Source organism: Typha angustifolia, chromosome 1, assembly GCF_048772165.1.
Source record: "Typha angustifolia cultivar Huaian chromosome 1, ASM4877216v1, whole genome shotgun sequence".
NCBI classification, from domain to species: Eukaryota; Viridiplantae; Streptophyta; class Magnoliopsida; order Poales; family Typhaceae; genus Typha; species Typha angustifolia.
In genome coordinates this window covers 2234727-2254215 of record NC_133239.1, presented here as the reverse complement: position 1 = coordinate 2254215, position 19489 = coordinate 2234727, and the positions used below count along the sequence as shown (strand labels likewise).

The window sequence follows — 19489 nt, the reverse complement described above, 5'->3', positions numbered from 1 at the left end:
TTCCCTAATGATAGAGGTGTCTGAAGATAACCTTGAAGACCTATATGCAACATACAGTATAGATGTAATACCATAAATCAGCACAATGCTCCTCTAATTTCAGGCTTGAAACATTTGTACCCACAGTATACTGTCAAAAATTCTATGAAGGATCAGAGAGAATATTAATGAATATTGGTACCGGAAGCACTAATAAACCTGTTGAACTAAATTATTTAGCTGTCAGCAAATGTACTTCGGAGGAAATGGCTTTAATCACTATTTGATTGAAGCCTTCTATCTGAAATCTTCTTGCTTTCGTCCTTCATATCATAAGAAATTACAAGGAAAGCAGAGTATCTCTGTAGTATTACACTATAATCTACTATCATAAAGTGTATTCCTACATATAGTTATGTTTAATTCTACAGTGGTACAACTAGGAGAAAAGCCACTATCATGTCTTTCATGAGAATTAGCCACCAAACAGAAGCCAAGCGCCGAAAGGAGACTGTCAAACTGGAGCCCTGACTTGTGTTTCCATCACTCATACTTGTTTCAGTAGATACATCAGAGATAGGATTCAGTTGCTTATGGTTGCACTTCTCCAGTCCAATGGGGATATGACTTGTGGAATTCAATCCAACGATATAACATAGATTTGGGTTGCTCCAAGAGGCAAACCTCCTTCCCACTCTCTCATAGAACACCTGAGAGAGGACTAATTCTCCAGTCAAGTTGTTTTCATTGATATAGAGAGCACGGAGACAAGGCAAATCTGCAATCTTTGAGGGAACACTGCCATAAAGATGGTTGTTATTTAAGGCCAGAAATCTTAATCTCTTCAACTCTGTCATGGATTCAGGAATCTTCCCAGTTAACAACATGTTGGAGAGCTCCAAAGTAGCGAGATTCCTCAGATACTTCCATTCAAAATCCATCAGATTCCCACCCATTGGATTGTTAGATAAGAGCACATGTTCTACCGACATCATGCCTTGAAGAGACCGAATCCATCCACCAGATATATTGTTGTTCCTGAGATCTAGCAGAGTGAGAACTTTCAGCTTGCTAAGCTCCCACGGAAGCTCTCCATCCAAGTGATTAGAATTCAAGTCAAGCTTCAGAAGTGAGTTCATGCTGCCAATTGATGGAGGAAGAGGACCAGTGAGGGAGTTCCTGCTGAGGTCCAAGATCAAGAGATCACTCAAATGGTTGCCCAGAGAATTCGGTATTTGACCAGATAACCGGTTTCCGGCAAGCGAAAGCCTTCTTAAGTGCACTAAGTTGTCTAGCTCTTGAGGCAGCTCTCCTGACAAGGCATTCTCTACTAGTACTAGAGACTTAAGATTTGCAAGCAGACCAAAGCTAGAAGGAATTACTCCGACAAGGCCTTGATTCGATCGAAATTCCAACGTCTCCAAGCTTCCAGATAACTTTTGCCAGTCCTCACATGGGAGGGTGGTGGGATTAGTTACTGAAGAGAAGCAATTGAAGACGGAGAGGCTCTTCATATGCTTGAGCTCAAAGAGGTATGAACTGAACTCGGCATCATGAACACATTCCAGAGAGTTGTCAAAGATGGGTCCAATATTTAGGACTGTTACATACCATTTATCCTCAAAGAGATCACATGAGACTCCCTGCATTGGAGATTCCAGAAAAATTTGAAAGATAGTCCAGGAAGTAACTTAGCATGATCAGATCGTAAATGTAACAATAATTACAGGAACTTGTAGTAGTCGGTGCAAATTATCATCTATGCCAAGATAAAAATTCAAGAAATTTATGACCGATATGGAATTGAAGGATGCAACACTAATTTTTATGACAATGTATGACAAGGTCCGAAAGAAATTGCGTGAGAAACTCAAACGATCTTTTAACTTCAAATGTGTGAAAAATGCAATGTCTCTACATTTGTCATTCCATCTCTTAGAAAGTAATGGAAGAGAAGATAAATTGGAACATGAAACAGTTATAGAGTTTTAAGGACTAAATTTAACTATGAAATTCAGAATGCAACAGTAGAGAGATCTGCGAAACTGGCAAGAAAGAACCAGCAAGCCTAGGCTAAATACTTGTCTCTGTCATTCTTATCAAGCAATTTAAATAGACTTCAACAGATTTCGGAAACTTGATACTTGGTGCAGATTTGATGATGTAAGAAGATGACTAAGAGCAGTTCATGCCTTATTATGACTTGTTAACTGGATCAGATATCAAGTTGACACTTAATAAGAATGTTTAGTTCACTAAATAGTGCAAATTAGGCATGATAAGTCTTCTAGTAGAGCTCTTTAGAGGAATTTCTCAAGCATGTCTTTTAGTAGGAACCTGTATTGGTGTCCATCCACATGGGTCTGGATAAAGTTCCGAGCCATTCCACCATTTGCCGACGAATCCTTGTATAACTGTGTACAGAGCTTCTTGCTCCGTCTTCTCCATTGGGGCTGGAATAGGATCTGATTGAGACAAGCCACTGAAGAAGAACAAGAAGAGCTGAAGAAGGAAAAGAGTTGCAGTTCTCGGAACACCTTCCATTAACAAGTTGGATTCAGAACTCCAAAGTTTAGAAGAACAAGAGACGAAATTATATGAGAAAAGAGAACCGGCAACTGATCAACAGTGACACCAATGCTAGAGAGGAGTGACTGGAAAGCTCGGAAGTGATTAAACAAGAAGATTTAAGGATTTGGACTATGGGAAGGATGCAAAACACTTCGGGAGAAAACTAGAAGTTCATGTACATGCAGATAAGTTTTGTATTCAAAAGAAGGGGGAAAAAAAAAAAGGCAAAAGAGAGGAACAGTGGATACAAGATCTATGCAGCTTTCAGACCTCTAACTCTGTAAAGGAGAGACTTGCTGGAAATATAGTAAGTTCAAAAGAACAGAATCCAAGGGACAATTTTTGTTTTCACTTGTCTTTCAGCTACCAAAAGAGCAGTGAATTGATTGCAAAAGAGATAGGATAAGAGGAATGGTGGAGGAGAACTTTCCACTGCCTAATCCAAGAAAGGAGCTGAGGGGAGGAGACTCCAATTTATAGGCCTGCAAAGCATTCAGACGGGATTTGGATAATGCTAAGGTGGGCTAGAACTAGAGAAGCCTACAGTATTTAAAAATAAAAAAAAAAGAAGCTCTCTTAGCCTGGTACTCTGGATTGTTGGGTTTTGAGCTTTTTCTTATGAATCCATCATGCTGATGATGGTTAGAAATGAGCTGTGGAGGGAGCATGTGGGGGAAGGGAGGGTAGGTGGATTTAGCTAGTTTTTTTGTGCCTTGTTGGGGGACCATACTCATGCATGTGAGTGCATGCAAATGTTGGCAGGAAAGGAATGTTAGCCTCTGATCATTGCCCTTTCCTGCATTGCCAGATCCAGAGAGATTGTAAATTCTTGTTTCTTTTCTGTTTGTGAACTTCTGGTAATTTGCAAAAGTAATTTGAGAATTCCAACAAAAGCAATACATGCCACCCTAATAGTGCATGCGAATAAAAGATAGATTATAAGGGATTATAAGATGTACGGCCTACCATACCCCACCAGCACCAGAATAGATAGTAGAAAATAGGGAATAAAAATGAGCTAACGAGATTTGAATCTATAATTTCTATATAATCAATTAGCCCCATATACATCCTGCCCTTTAATGAAGAAAAAAAAAACCTAGCTGAACTATATCTTGATAAACTAGCCTAGTGTCTTCTATGCAACTATGCAAGATCTCGTTATAGCTTAACAGAAGCTTGTCAAGTGAACATTAAGCTCTACGAAAACGAATTAAACTTTAATATTGGGGTTTATAGGTTCATAATCCTTTGTCCTACTCTGCAGACACTACATCTGGGCTGTAGTTTTCAGCTTCTCTTAGCTAAAAGCTTTACTGAGAAGCAAGTTGGTGGGGGAAAAAAATGCATGCATTCAAGTGTACTATGCAGTTATCAAGAGGGGGGACCGAGCATATGGGAGGCCCTGTTTGTTTTAGGAGCTAGATCAGAATTCAAGAAGACATCAATCAACTCGCTGACATTAGAAGCTGTTAGGTTGCTTGCTTTTTAAGTTCTTCTCCACACTTTGTCCTCTTGTCTCTTGCACTTGATCACAGGCACATGCCAGCAATTGGATTATCTCGCAATGGGCACACCTAGGAGAGCTTTTGGATGTGAAAGAAGCCAATTCTGTCCAAATAATAAGGCCCATATGGGAGTTAGTTTTATCCAGATTCATATTCTTTTTTCTATTAGATGTATGATTTACATTGTTGGTCGATTTGATTAACTAACAACTTTTTAAGTTTGGAGATCAACTAGTTATCTAACCTGATATCAAAGCTCCATATTGTAGAGGTCTAGATCCTCGTGCAATTAACATTCTCAGTGTACTTTTATTAAAGCCATTGCAAAAGGATATATATTTAAGAGAGGTCAAATGGATAAGGGAGTGGGATACACTTTCTATTCTCTATAAAATGGTTATTTTTATAGACCATAATTGTGAAACACATGCCTGTTTAAATGAAGAACACCTACTACAACCCTCTCACCATCAAGAATCATCAAATGACCACGGTGGTCCAACAAAGTTAAAAAAGAAGAAAAGAAGAAACCTTCTATTATTGAAGGAATTCGTGCAATCAGGTCTGCTGGCAATCTGCTGGCTTTATGTTCCTTGGCATCTTGTGCATGAGTGCTGGAATTCTACTAAAAGTCAACTATAAAAGTTACCAGGAAAGAAGGAGAAACCATGTAAGGATTTAAAGCTTCGTATTACGACCTCTTGCTTTTGAGTAGCCTATGCATGCAATAGAGACCTCCTATTCCTGCATCATTAAAGCTCCATCATTCTTTTACAGTCTCTAAACTGGATCTAAAACTTAGGGGAGATAAAAAAAGAAAAGTTTATATGTAACACTTGGTAGTCTAGTAAGAAGAGTAGATGGGTGGCCGTCACTATAATTCATTGATTGAGTTCTACTGGATAGAATTTAATATGTAACGGGATTCAATTCTCGTTGGGAATAATATTGAGTAAATTTTTCAAAGTGTTGTATGTTCATGATATAGATTTATTACGACCTGCCGTTTTTTTTAGAATTAAATGACCTAGCTTCTTTGCCTGGTTTAGAATTAGCCCAAGAATAATAAGAAGAGCGGAACGGTGGATCACTGCATTAGTGTAAGGGGCAATAAAGTGTTCCTCTAAACTAACTGCACTGTCGAACCATCAATTGAATTAAGTCAAATCACTAAACCACTAAATAATTTATCTACAATATTATTTAGGGTTGGAGTTGAACCCATGAACTCTTTAGTCATGGGGGGAAGATAGAGTTGGTTGATTTCTTTCTCTTCTATTTAATAGCTATAAAGTGAAGTTTAATAAAATGAGTTTCTATTTTAAGAAAGTAGGCCAAAATAAAAAAGAAAACCTCTTTTTGATGGATAAAGAAGTAACTTTTAAATTTATTTATTATAAATAAATATAAATAATAGATGAGTTTAAAAGTGATTATTTTGTAATCTCACTATTTAACAATCAAATACTTGGATAGAGTAGTCTCTTACTCTCTTATTTCACATTGTATATAGATACGAGGCCAGGCCATAGATGTTCACTGTGGTCTAAACTTGAGCCCATCGGCCCGAGCCCAGAAATACCTCTTAATTCTTGCGATTTAATTTGTTTAACACCCTACTTTTACTATTTTCATTCTACTTGACGCCCTGTGTTTTCACTATTTTTAATTCGGTCCTTTCCTTTTACATTAAATCATATAAAACAGTCGAACACGGAACACCCGAGAAATATAGGAGCGAATTGAAAATAACAAAAGACAGGTTTTAAAATATAATAAACACATAATGCAGGGTTCGAAATGAAAGAAATCTTACGCCACGTCTGATTTGTTAATAACATGACTTTAGTTTTGGTTCATATTTACTAATATAATTATAAAGTGGAATCCTTTTGCAAATCATTCCTCGGCCTCGTTTACTTAATAGCGAACCAATGGAAAACACCCGCGTAGCCAAGCGCGATAGGAGAACCACGCCGCTGCGAATTACCAGACGCGAGAAGAAAAGAACCTAAAGAAAAGCCCACGAAAGCCCAACTTAGAGAAAGAGAAGAGCTCTCAAGCAACTCCAATGGCGTTTTCGCGGCGGACCCTAGAATTCTCCTAGCGAAGCAAGAACTTCCCTCTCCATTCTCTTCCAATATCGACTTGGAATTTTTACATACTTCTCGACCGATCCATTGCGAACAACTCCCCACATCGATCAAACCAATGGCGGGGGAACCGGAGAGGCGACTCCAGAAGGTCATGGACAAGCTCTACCACTTCCCGAAGCCGAAGCCTTCCACTTCCAGGTACGCTTCTTGGTTCTTTCTCGGTTATATTCAGTGGAAAGATATGAGCTGAGTCGATTGCGGTTCTGATGCTTATGGTGGAGATTAGCCCGGTGGAAAGAGAGAAGGGGAAGGAACTGGGTCTTCGATTCGGGGTTGAGAGGGGTTCGAGAGTTCCGTCCGTGGCATCCATTGGAATGCTCGGTCCAGCGCCGAGATGCCGGCCGTGGGATCGCGGGGATCTCATGAGGAGATTGGCGACATTCAAGGCCATGACCTGGTTTGCTAAACCCAAGGTTAGGACTTTCTTTTTCATTTCTTTTTTGAGAGTGGGAGCTGTAAAAAGTTGTCTTTTTGACAGTAAAATGAGTTCTTTCTTCTGATCTTTTCTTTTTCTTCTGTCTGAGATGTTGGTATGCTTCATTGTTTGCGAACTGGGCTGAAGTCTCTCTGCATTGGGCGATGAATATGATGAGAAACTTTCTCAGAAAATATTATCCCGTTATTGTTTTATAGGATTTAATAGGAGTTGGTACAAAATAAAAGTAGATGTTCTCCATATGCGATATTTAATTGATTGTGGGATAACAGTCATTTCGTATGAAATAAGTAGCCCGCCCTATCTGTTGATCTGTTGATATGTTGTGATACAGACCTTGATGCCTATAGAATTTCCTTCCTTAGATTCATCTTTTCTTCCATTTCCCTCCTAGGCCAGATGCCTATAGAATTATTTAGAGAAGAGAATTGTTTCTTGAAAGTTAGCAAGAAAAAAGCCTACGCTTTGAGCTTGTGACTTGTGAGATTGTCATTGTTATAATTGATGCTTGAGTTGCAGTGTCTGTTATTACCGTGTTCTTCTGATCTTTTATATGTGGTTTTATTAATTGCTCAATTTTGTGTTATTATGATTCTTTTTAGTGGTTGATCAAATTGTTATGCAGGTCATCAATCCAGTGAACTGTGCAAGAAGAGGTTGGATAAATGTAGAGGTGGATGTCATAGTTTGTGAGGCATGTGGGGCACGACTCTTGTTCTCTACTCCCTCTTCCTGGCCGCTGCAACAAGGTGTGTCCTAGGTTTTTCTTTAAGCTTTAATTCTAGTTTTGTTGCGAGGATCAATAGTCTCATGCATATAATCTCTTGTTGCATATCGAACAAAATGTCATGTTCTATAGTCAAATTTTCAATGGTGAGATCCATTTGGACGTGCTAAACATGATAACTGTTCAGTGGATTGGCAATTCTTTCCCGGTTTACTTACTAGGCAGCACTATGTGGTTCACTTAATAGGTAAGATCTATATTGCTATTATTAATCAATTATATAATTGGCATATTCAACATCTAATTTCAACAATTTAGATATCAACACTATCTTCAATTGATCATGATCAAATATCAACATTAGTTTCTTCGGCAAGCTTGCCGGTTTGAACATTTTGATTTTTGAGTCAATGTTCTTGATATTTCGTATGGTTATAGTTCTGGTTTTAGACAATTCATATTCTTCTTTTCTTCTTGTTATTCTTAAGCTGAAACCATGTTAAATGCAGTTGAAAAAGCTGCTTCTGTATTCAGCTTAAAGCTTGATACCGGGCATAAATTGTTGTGTCCTTGGATTGATAATATATGTGATGAAGCCCAAGCTCTATTTCCGCCAACACCTCCTCCAGCTTTGGTCGAGAGCTATAGTGAACTCTTGTCTTCACTCCTACGGCTCATGGCCCTTCCTATGATTTCATCCTCAACTATTGAATACATGAAGAAGAGGAGTTCACAACTAGAAGAGTTCTTGAATAAGCCTTCTCACCTGTCAATTGTTCTAAAAGGTGGAATCAAGCTTACATCGGGTCTCAAAAACAAAGATCTAGATGATGTCCTCGAAGATGCTACTGCTAATCTGTACTATCAGGTTTGGCCTTATGATCTTAGAGAGATGTTGCTTGATACTGTGGCATGTTTACTTTTTTTCATCAAGAATCAGTCATATTGTTCAAATAATTAATATCACATTGCAAAAATTTTGGTTATGCTGTTCTCAAATATCCACCCATAGTCTACAGCTGGTTATTCTGTGAGCAACTGTATAGTTAGTAATAGCATTCTTTAGAAAAGAACAAACTCGAGAAGTTTTCAGTGGCTAGATGTATACTATAATTCTCAAGAATAATAGCTCTGGCTTATGGAAGGGGAAAATGGATTTCTTCTTGTAGCATTATACTAAGTTATTTATCATATTGTGGGGCATTATTCAGATCATAGTGAATAGTAGAGTAACCAATAGTTCTCTTCAGATTTTTCATCCCATACTTGAATGGCTGTTCTGCCTTCTGTCAATCATTAGCAACTAGATGAAAACAACTTATGCTTCGCTATCTTGTGGTTTCCATCTCATTGTTGCTGAGTGCATATAGAAATCTCTTCTTAAGCTTTACCTTTTATTTTTTCTTATAGTTTCTTGAATATGGCAGCCAAGTGGATCAGCTGACTTTATCTTTGATTATTTTTTCTTCATGTTGCTGAATGTAATGTATATAATTCTACTCTACTATTGAGTGCTATCATTTATTCTTCTTGCCTTACAAACAACATTTCTATGGTTAAGTAACATTTAGCATACAACTTGCAGGCACTGAAAGTTATAAGTTTATGTGGATGGGAACCTCGTGTGCTTCCCTATGCTGTTGATTGTGCAATCAAGGGCGATCAGTCTACAAGAGCTATCTTTACATCTGAATCATCAGAGCAAATATTTCAAAAACAGAAAAGTGCCATCACTATTTACTCACCAAATGGACACGATGAAGTTGAGGGGGTAGAGTGTGCAAGTACTACTCATGGTGATTACCAATGCGATCCTGCATCTGTTGTCTTAGAGTGCAGGTTTTGTGGGGCCTGTGTGGCACTATGGGCTTTCACGATGATTGAACGACCTTTGCAGCTTTTCAATTTCACTGCAGATTCTAGCAACCAAGATGAGACGGCAGCAGGTAGTTTAGGCCTGGTTAGTGAAGTAGAAGCTCCAAGAATGGGTACTTTGGGCTTAAATTTGACCATTGCAGGTGGCCCTCCACCAACTAAACAAAATTTTCGACCAAGAGTTTCTTTTCCTGTTGTTAGCCGGCATTTAAGAGCTGAATTGAGCTCTGGCAGGAAGTGTTTATCTCTTGAAAGCAGAAATCCAGCAAGTACCCATGATCTGCCACAGAATAATGATTCCTTGGATCACCAAAAGGATATTTATGGAAGTCCTGTTATTTCAGAAGGTGCAGGGTCATTGAACCACAAAAGAAGCAGAGATGAGTTCTGCAACTCTGAAACCAGTAATGTTGATGCAGCAACCGGTTCTACCGTGGAGTTACATGGCAGCAGCATTAGTAGTCCTTATGGTGATAGATCCACAGTAGAAACGAACCATGATGAGCAGGTAAATTTTGGAAGTCCAACAAATGGCATGCAAATTCTACCAGAAAGTCATCATGTTAGTGATGCGACTCATAAGGGGTCTGATAAGGAAGAAGCTTCCAAGCAAGAAAGAGGTATTGTTGAAGGTACTGTTGAAGGTACTGTTGAAATGAACAAAATTGACAGAAGCATAAGTGCAACTTCGGTAGCTAATTCAACTTGTAAAAATTCTGGATCCAATCTGTATATTCCAAACTCTGCGGATGCAACAGTAAATGATCAAAAGGCCAATGGGTTCAAGGAGAAATTGACATCATCTTTCAATAAAGAATCAGATGCAAATACAAAATCAGGTAAAGATTTCATTGTTTCATAATTACAAAATTTGTTACTTATTCTTATTATAAGCTTCTGATTAAGACAATCATGAATTTTTTATTAACTAGAGGTTCGTAAGTTCCACAGAAATCAAAAGTTAACTCCTCCAAAAGCTATTATTAAATCCGAAAGAAATTAATCCAGGTGTTCAGCATTGCCTGTAGTATTAAGGTGCTCAATAATGAGCCAAAGCTATTCCTTGTCCATCTAACTTCTTTGGTCCTTTTCTGTTTGAGGCATTTCCACAACTGGGTTACATTTCTTTTATTATGCTCTCCCTGATGATTGAGGCAGACATTTCCATAGGCCTTGAGAGCATTTACTGAATTATGTTTAGTAGTATAATATGATGCCTTAGTGGGTTTTTACATGGCAGCACTATAGTTGCAGATGCATGGATTTGAGGTCCAGAGGGATGACAAAAGATAGCACAGCATCACATTTTTGTAGAATTCCATAATTGGAACTATTACCATATAAATGATTTCTTGAATCATTCACAATTATCTGAGGTGCTTTCTGAACTGTCGAAAACTCACTGTAATTGTTGTTTCTTCTTCTAAAATCATCCTTTAAAAAGATTTCATAGCAACAAATGAACCCTGCATTCTGATAGTAGCTCTAACTTCTAAAAGTTCCATTGAAGTTTTGCCAAGTCAGTTTCTTTCCTGGCTTGTTTGGCCACATCCAAGTCCAGTAATAAATTGTTGGACTTTGCAGATCTCTTGAAAGCCCTTCTGTTCGAACATTGCATGCTGTTTGCATCCCTTAGTGGCAGTTATGAAAGAAGAAAAAATTTGTCATTGTGTTGTGGCTTTTTTCCCTCTTTCTTCATCCTGACTCTTTATTAAGTATTGAGAAGAAAATATACTCTTGAGCCTTCTACAGTGATTTCTAAATCTTAAATAAAGAAATTTCTTGTTCTGCCTTTCCTGTTCAGGAAAATCAATGTTGTATGAGAAAATGAACGAGTTTGATCCAATCAAGCAGCACAGGACATTTTGCCCCTGGATTGCTCCTGATAGTGAGACGTTGCCTGGATGGAAGCTGACACTTTCAGCATTGGTCTCCCATGAGAAAACCTCTGCTAGTAACTCGCAAGAGGACATCCAAACAAGCTTTCTTGATGAGGTAATGTTGATTCTTGCTTAATCTCCTCTTTCTGTCCTACTTTGAAACCTGAGAGAGGCACTCTTATTGTCCTTACAGGTGGATGATCCCATTTCTTCTATCCGAGAGCTTTTCAGGTCCCCACCTTCAAAAAGATTGAGGAGTACTCATTGATCCAACAGGTCAATCAAATTTGATCAGTACAAAGGTTCAAGCCCATCGCATGAGCATAAGCTGTAAAATTCAATCTACTTAGCATGAGTGCAAAAGATAGCATGCCATGATCAGAAATCAAACACTTCTGCAGCAAATTTAGCATGCCCATGTCAGTTTCCTTTTGCTCATCTCAGAGATGAAAGGTCTCTCTGGATTGGTTTACAACTATTTGAAGTTTCTGGAGGGAGCTTGACAGAGCAAAACAATTTTTGACATCATAGATGATCTTTGTATGAGATATCAAGTTAAGCAAGTAGAACAAGAAAACCTTTATTGTGAATATTGTTTGAAGACAAGCTATTACTTTATCAATCTATGGTCGAGACAACAGTTTATCATCTTCAAGTCATATGGTTCAAGCCTCTTCTACTGTGGAATTCTTAACTGCAGGTCAATTGAGGAGGTTGCAGAAATTGCCCTCATTGTTTTCATGCTATTTTCTTTCACGCATATTGAACTCACAGAAAGCAAATGCTTGATAGTTCAAGCCATGTCTAGCTGTAAGTGGTAACCATACTCCCCTGACATATTTTACAAGTTGACTCTCTACTCCATTGTCGTAGCAACTCATTGAGGCATATGAACAAACTTCTGTTCCTGTGCTCTTTATCTCATATCCCAATCTCAGCGCAGGATCAGACAAGGTATTAGGTAAGTAACCACTCTCTTGGCCAAATGCTTTCTAAGTTTAGAATCTGAAGCAAACTGAGTGGGCACCCAACTCGTTTTAGTTGGTCGAAGGCTCTAAATGTGTGCACTTGGGCCATACTCATAGTCCTTGTGACATGTTCTAAGATCGTGATAGCCTACCCTTTGGAGTTTGTATTCTAGTACTGTGTCTCATTGAAGAAATGAATTCCACAGTGAGCTCTTATTAAATGTTACTCCAGTCTACTTTTGGAAAATGGGACCCACAAAAGAATTAGGCGAGCCTCAAAATTAATTGTGGGGACACGTGGATGGTAGTTTGGCCAGTAATAAATAGTCGTAAGATATAAATAAAAGCTTTGCTTCTATACTTTTTATATCTATCTATCTGTCTATCTATCTTTCTAATGGTTCGATATACTTAATATAAGTACTACAGTCAGTTCAACAGATAATTATTTATTTTCTTAATTTTAATTTTAAAATTAGTATTTCCTTTTTGCATGTATATCCTTCTAAATATATTTTATTTACATGAATACCCTTCTAAAGTTTATATTTGTTACATAATATATATGTACCCTTGTAAGTAGAACCTCCCAAAATTATTTATGTACGTATTTTCGATTTTATATTTATATGTTCATGTTATTTTTTGAGAATTATATTATCTCAGTAGTTTATCAGACAAAAGATATATATATTAAAAGAAGAGTTTTTTATAGTTACTTAGATGAAAGTTTAACTAAATTGTATGTTCTGAATTATTTTTAAATTACTTACATATATCTCCATTATTTCAAAATTTGATAAGAATCAAGTTTAAATTGAACCCTATCTCCTAGAGATATAAAAACACTAAAATTAAATTGAACTCTACCTCCTATAAAAATAAAGAATAATATTTTAATTAAACTGTATCTCCTAGTATTAAGTGATATATACTATAATTAAGACATAATTATATTCAAAAGAGAGAAAATAGCATGTCAACCCAGAGTTAGACACAATAATCTGTCTGAAGGATTAGTATACTCTTTTTCACATAACGTGGAGTTAGAATTGATCCTTGACAAAGAGGAACCGGGTAAGAGGATTCCAAATTTTAGAAGAGTGCCGAAATATTTATCTAAAAATAAACATAATTATTTTTTACATATGATTTTAGTTTTTATTTTTAAAAAAACTGACTATTATATGTCACAATATGATTTTATTTATATTTATTTTATTAATTTTTAATTCTGATAAATTCCTCTAGTTTATCCACGTAATATTCTCTCTTTATTTTTCGACGTGATTCTCAAATAATGCTCTCATGAGATCAGTGTGCGTCCAAAGTGTACACGTTTTGGGAGCAATTTGGAATTATAAAAGAGAAAAACTAAAGAAGGCTAAATCGTGTAAATAACTCCAAGTCTAGCGGCGAGTCCTTAGCTCCTAGTAACAAACCTCCACAACCGTACTCGTCTAAAAAAGGTTACACGTCCTCGTATACGATAGCATCTAATCTCATAAGTTCTATATGAAACGAGCGACTAGGATTTCCTCGGATCCTAAACGGACGGCAGACGAAGGATACCTATATAAAATTTATGCGCTACATTCGCACGAAACCTTCGTCAATGCCCTTCTGGCTGGCAGAGTGTCATGCATGCAGCAAGGCGAAACCAGAGGCCAGAGGGAGAGGACGCGGCGAGAGAGATCCACTCATATTCGGATAAACACGACTTTCCATCGCATTACAGGAAAGAATAACTCTAATTTCCTGGAACTTATCCGTTGCTACTTATTCGCCGCATATCAACCTTTATATTCTAAGTTTTGAATACTATCCGGAATTGTTCGCTTGGCTCCTCACTTCACAATCGCTCTTTTATTTCTCAGATCCATTTCTTCCTTCTTCTAGGGTTCGCTCATAATGGTTTCCGCAGACGCCGCTCGTAACATCGTCGGAATCATCGGTATCCAGGCGACATCACTTGTCGGAGCTCTATTCCTTCTTATATTCTCTTCGTTTATTCTTGTCTCATGGATCTGTTACGACCTTGGCAGGAAATGTGATCTCCTTCGGATTGTTCCTCTCTCCAGTGTAATCTCTATCTCTCTATTTTCCATCTTGTGGTCGTCCTTCTGATTTCTTTTGATGTGTGAATGATGGAGTTTGTGATGATCTGATAGGCCGACGTTCGCAAAGATTTGTAAGCGGAAGGCGGTGGAGGATTTCTCACCAATCCCGTACTTGGCGACGCTTATGAATTGCATGCTATGGGTGTTCTACGGGATCCCGGTGGTGCATCCGCATAGCATCCTCGTCGCCACCATTAATGGCATCGGATTAGTCCTCGAGGCTATCTACATATCCATCTTCTTCGTCTACTCCCCCAATCGCCTTCGCGTAACCCGATCTTCTTATTCCTGTCGTTAGATTTATCCGGAGTTTTCATTTTCGAATTATTCTTGGTTTGGTGATCATGGTTATCGTTGGATTTGTGAGAGCGCAGTTGAAGCTGCTGGGGATATTGGCAGGGGAATTTCTCTTCATGGCGGCGATGATCGTTGGGGTCGTTGTCGGGGTCCACACCCATGAGAAGAGGTCGCTCATCGTTGGGGTGCTCTGTGTCATCTTTGGCACGTGCATGTACGCCTCTCCGTTGTCAGTCATGGTAACTAAAGCTCTCCCTTTTTATCCATAATTTTACTTATATTTTTATTATAAAATTTAACGAATAATAGACTAAATTACCTATCATCTCTAACCTCTATATAACAAAATTCCATATATATTACTGGACTTTATTACATCTAACATCTCTAAATATCCATAAATTTATTGTGACTAAACATTTTTATAATTTTTTTAATAAATACTTTGAATAAATCTATATAAAAATATGTATGTATTCGAATTACTAAACCGTAAATAAGTACATTAATTGGTTGTTAAATTATAAAATAAGTATATTTATTATAATAAAAAATTTACTTAGAAAATATGCATAACTTTGTTGTATCTTTATCTACGATGAGATTTTGTACAAAATTTATCGTGTGACTTATCTTATATAAGATTTAAGTAGAATATATATAAATAAATGTTGAGTTATAAAATATATTTTAAAGAGATTTAATTTATAAATAAATATTCGTTTACGCGAGAATCAAACGCTGTATTTAAATTTGTATCCAAAAGATAAAAACAAGGTGAGTTGTGCGTTGACTATTGTCACAAGTCGTACTAGATGGAATGAAATGATCCGCTATGGTTTGTTTTCTTGTCATCCGCAGAAAATGGTCATCCAGACCAAAAGCGTAAAATACATGCCCTTCTTCCTTTCCTTGGTCTGCTTCCTCAACGGCGTGTGCTGGACTGCCTATGCTCTAATCCGCTTCGATATCTTCGTTACGGTTAGACTTCTTATGTGTGTATATATATATATTTAAGAAATGGGAACTTACTATTATTCCAATTAAGTTGATATAATTGAGATTTGGAACTCGAAAATATTCGTACAAAATATAAATCTCTTTAAACTTATCTGAGCACTATCACGTTGGCATCAAAACCTCTTATATCTACCACCTCTTTACCATTCACTACTAACTCCACAATCAACTAATGAATAATGTATGGTTCCGTTATATATGTATATATAGATCCCCAATGGACTCGGGGCATTGCTCGGCGCGGCGCAGCTCATCCTCTACTTCTGGTACTATCGTTCCACACCCAAAGATGAGATCAAACCGGAGATCCAGTTGCCAGTGACCTCCACCGTCACGCCAACCCACAGCACCGTTGTCTCTCTTGATCCTCTAAGCACCAATAGATGATCTCAGATGCAGTATCAAATGCCTCTTTGGTCTCACTCGTTGAAATCTATTTGCCTTTTAGGATTCTTAGACTTTGCATTTGGGGTTGTTTCGTAATATGTTAAAGGGACTCCAATTTGGAAGCCAGTGTTGTACTGTCGTCGATCTGCATGTTAGTAGTGCATGCACGATGACTTGTGTTCGTGGTTGACCCGAGTTGCATGCTTCTCTATGGTAAATGTTTACTCTTGTCCTTGACTCAGATACTAAAGTTGGAATGTTGGGCATTTTGATATTGGCAAATGATGGTGTTTGTCCTCGCAAATATGATGAAGATGCCCTTTGAATGCATCTTTATTAGTTTAATAGTGCTGTTATATGCAGCGTTATTAACTTTAATAGTGCTGGCATGCAATGTTGGCGGTTGACGATGTCATTATTGGCACAAATAAAGGGTCTTTTGCAATTTAATTATATATATATATATAATAGAATGCATATAATTTACATTTTATTATAACAGACTATATTTGTAAATTAAAAACTTAAAATATTATTAAATTGTAAAAGCCTCTATAAATATATGTGACGATCATGATTAATTCCTCCTCATATATACTGTTGTCTTAAATCTACCTCAATTCGTTTACATCTCCTTTTACCTTTTTAGAGTGATAAGGGTGATAGAAGATGGTTTTATTTTCAATCATCGTGAGAAACAAATGCAGTTACTCAGAATAAGAGTGCATGAATTCAACGATGCATGGGTGATTGAGTTCAAATGAGTGCATGAGGCATCTCATCTGTTACGGAAAAAGACGTTCTAGAAAACTGCCCTCCCACAGTGCTGCTAATAGCTTTCATTACTTGTACCAAGATTCCAACTCCTTCCATTTACATGGCATTCTCCTACATATTATTATAATTTCTACCCGTACTATCCGTAATGAAATTAACTACCTACCTTTTATTTCTAACATGCTGTAGAGGGCTGACGTGGATTATATGCCGACGCCGAGGGCGGCGGCCTGGCCGTCCGGGACGCAGAGGTGGCGGCAGTCACTCGCTCGCAGCGCGGGCACATGGTAAGTGCGGAGGCCAGCAGGGGCTGGCGGCTGTGCGGCGAAAACACGGTCGGCGGCGCAACTCGAAGTGCCCGCAGCTCCTCCACCTCCCGTTGGAGCCGCCGGTTCTCCTCCGTTAGGGATCCGAAGCACCTCTTCAGGTACTCACACTCCATCTCTGTCTGCTTCAGCTTAGTCCTGGATGGTAGATACCGGTGAATGTAGTTCAAGCGTATCAAGTAGAGGATAAGATGATAAACTAGTTGAGCATTGCTTAATCCAATAGGTTTAACAAGTAAAATGTATATTAAGCATTGTCATGTTACTAGATAATTTGATAGGATGGCAAAGTTAAAGAAAAACATTTACTTCATTAACACAATAGCCTTCTATTTCTATATGACAACTTGGCTGGGTTAATATATCATGCTTTCAATTCTTTCTGCACACAATGATTTCAGTTACTAAATGATCATTCTCCCCCCTGGATCTCTATATATGATTCTGTTTTACAATAGACAATTATGAAGGTCCGAGATACCCTAGCTAATTAAAAGTTTAGACATCAAGGGAGTGATGGGTCTAACAAAGACACCATCTTAGCTTAATATATTCTCTTTCCTACTGTTGTTGCCAGAGACTCTAGAAAGGGAAAGCCAGGTGAATCACAACCACCAAAATGATTAATTAACATTAGTGGGTCACATTAATTTCCAGATTCTGACGGGAGTCCATTTATATGAAACAATTAACACACCAATAAATCCAAAACAGAGAAAAAAAAATACTAGTAACTGGGCAACCAGATCTACTAAAAGAATGAAGTTACTTCAATATATACTAAATTTTGGGGGGGAATTATTCATACCCTCTCATTTATTTTTCGTAGCATGTCGACCCACTTAATAACCCTTATGTGTGAGAAATATCAAGGTGTTCCAAAATAAAAATTAAAAAAATTATCAAATTACTGATAGTTTGTATAGATATTAGTATTAACTCTATTTAGGGTCTCACCTGGCCCTGCGATTCTGAAACCAGACTTCCACCTGTCTCGGCCTCAGCTTCAGCTTATGCGCTAACGCCTCCTTTTGCCTCTGCCGTTTAATATTTTGTTTTTTTAACTCGTTATATCTTTTTATCATTTAACACCAATAAATGACATAAAACATAGCATAATAACTACACATAAGAACAAATTTACTTTGGTTAAAAACAAAATATTGGAAACTTACAGGGTTCAGGGTGTGATATTGCCTAAAGCTCTCCTCCAGCAGCCGCGACTGCTCCTTGGAGAGCCTCAGCTTCTTGGGCTTGTGGGTTTCCCCTTCCTCCCCCTCCACTGCTACCTCCTCCTCCTCCTCCTCCTCTTCCCCTCCGCTCGCAGGTTGGTTGATGTCAAACTCCCTCATCATCGTCGGATTGTTGCATCCAGCACCACTCCCTTCTACGCATCGATCGCATTTCACATCACCAACCCCCCAAACAGAGAGTATTAATCAATCGACACATCGAACCTTGTCGAAGAAGGGGAGGGAGAATTGGTGAAATCTCACGAACTTACCCGACCCGGAAGAAGAAGAAAACCCACGGACGGCCATGGTGAGCTCGAGGCCGGAAGAATCCCTCCGTAGGTCTCCCATCGCAAACTTTTGCTAGGAGAAGAGGAGACGGTAACAAAGGGGAGTAAATACGGAAGGGAGAAGAGGAAGGAAGGGGGGGGGGGGGGGGGGAGGGGGGTTTAAAAGGTTAAAAAAGAGAAAAGAAAAGAGAGAGGGGCAGAGGTGGTATTTATTATTTATGTGGGGGTTGGGGGAGGAAATGAATGCGAGGGCAGTTACGTAAAAAGGCGTGAGGTTGACTCGAGTCGTCACGTCAAGAGGGGACAGGAATGGGGTAACGGGTTGGAGGAGGACACGTGTCGGTGAGAGATGGAGGAGTGCAGGAGACGCGCCGGCATGTCTCCTTGTTTGGAGAAGGGGAGTCGGGTTGTCGGCTGCAGTAATCATTGGGAAGAAGCCAACTCTTCGTCTGTCGATGGTACTGCTCTGCCCTTTGGGTCACGCACCTTGCAATGAGTTGGGTTCCACCGATTCCACTTCCTATCTATATTTATTACACCCATTGACCATTTCGAATGGCAAACAAGTTTTTTATTATATCATTTTTAACTAGGGCCCCCCTCCTTCCTCCCTCACATTTCTAGATAATGCCCTTTAAAAGTTAAATCTAATCTTCCCCCCTCTACTTAATCTATAGATAGACCCACTAAACTTAGCTAAAGCACCTAATAATATAATACAAGTTTCAAACTGTTGTTACACCCTAAGCACATCATAAAACTGTTAATTTTCTAATTAAAAAGCTTAAAACTTTTAGTTTTTAAGAAGAAAGGTAACTCAATTACGAGCTCTTTGCATTAAGAGAAACAAAAAACAAGAGCTTTAGATTAAATGGTTGGGGTTTTAATCCCTACCTAGATGGAGTGAATTTTTTAATGTTAAGCTTATAGTCAACGAACG

The 19489-nt window shown here is 38.2% G+C and overlaps 4 protein-coding genes across 6 annotated transcripts; 2 read left to right on the top strand and 2 right to left on the bottom strand.

Moving 5' to 3' along the window:
* Positions 1–173: 173 nt before the first annotated feature.
* Positions 174–3181, bottom strand: LOC140760781 (uncharacterized). The gene is made up of 2 exons (XM_073097791.1): positions 2317–3181; positions 174–1622 (listed from the first exon to the last, which is right to left on the bottom strand). Exons 1-2 carry the CDS (start codon positions 2521–2523, stop codon positions 405–407), a joined length of 1425 nt encoding a protein of 474 aa, XP_072953892.1. The 5' UTR covers positions 2524–3181; the 3' UTR covers positions 174–404.
* A 2852-nt stretch (positions 3182–6033) lies between these two features.
* Positions 6034–11780, top strand: LOC140760775 (uncharacterized). Its single transcript, XM_073097780.1, has 7 exons — positions 6034–6352; positions 6441–6627; positions 7276–7399; positions 7887–8245; positions 8963–10091; positions 11057–11247; positions 11326–11780. Exons 1-7 carry the CDS (start codon positions 6270–6272, stop codon positions 11398–11400), a joined length of 2148 nt encoding a protein of 715 aa, XP_072953881.1. The 5' UTR covers positions 6034–6269; the 3' UTR covers positions 11401–11780.
* A 1787-nt stretch (positions 11781–13567) lies between these two features.
* LOC140763933 (bidirectional sugar transporter SWEET6a-like) lies at positions 13568–16206 on the top strand. Of its 3 annotated transcripts, none has more exons than XM_073102337.1 (7): positions 13568–13839; positions 14001–14054; positions 14146–14182; positions 14272–14488; positions 14595–14756; positions 15379–15498; positions 15748–16206. In XM_073102337.1, exons 2-7 carry the CDS (start codon positions 14012–14014, stop codon positions 15922–15924), a joined length of 756 nt encoding a protein of 251 aa, XP_072958438.1. In that variant the 5' UTR covers positions 13568–13839; positions 14001–14011; the 3' UTR covers positions 15925–16206. The 3 variants fall into 3 exon arrangements, with proteins under 3 accessions (XP_072958438.1, XP_072958429.1, XP_072958421.1); XM_073102328.1 differs by having other exon boundaries at positions 13569–13838; positions 13978–14054; XM_073102320.1 differs by having other exon boundaries at positions 13571–14054.
* A 526-nt stretch (positions 16207–16732) lies between these two features.
* LOC140764540 (homeobox-leucine zipper protein HOX3) lies at positions 16733–18669 on the bottom strand. The gene is made up of 4 exons (XM_073103149.1): positions 18532–18669; positions 18203–18414; positions 17985–18064; positions 16733–17165 (listed from the first exon to the last, which is right to left on the bottom strand). Exons 1-4 carry the CDS (start codon positions 18608–18610, stop codon positions 16877–16879), a joined length of 660 nt encoding a protein of 219 aa, XP_072959250.1. The 5' UTR covers positions 18611–18669; the 3' UTR covers positions 16733–16876.
* Positions 18670–19489: the final 820 nt, after the last annotated feature.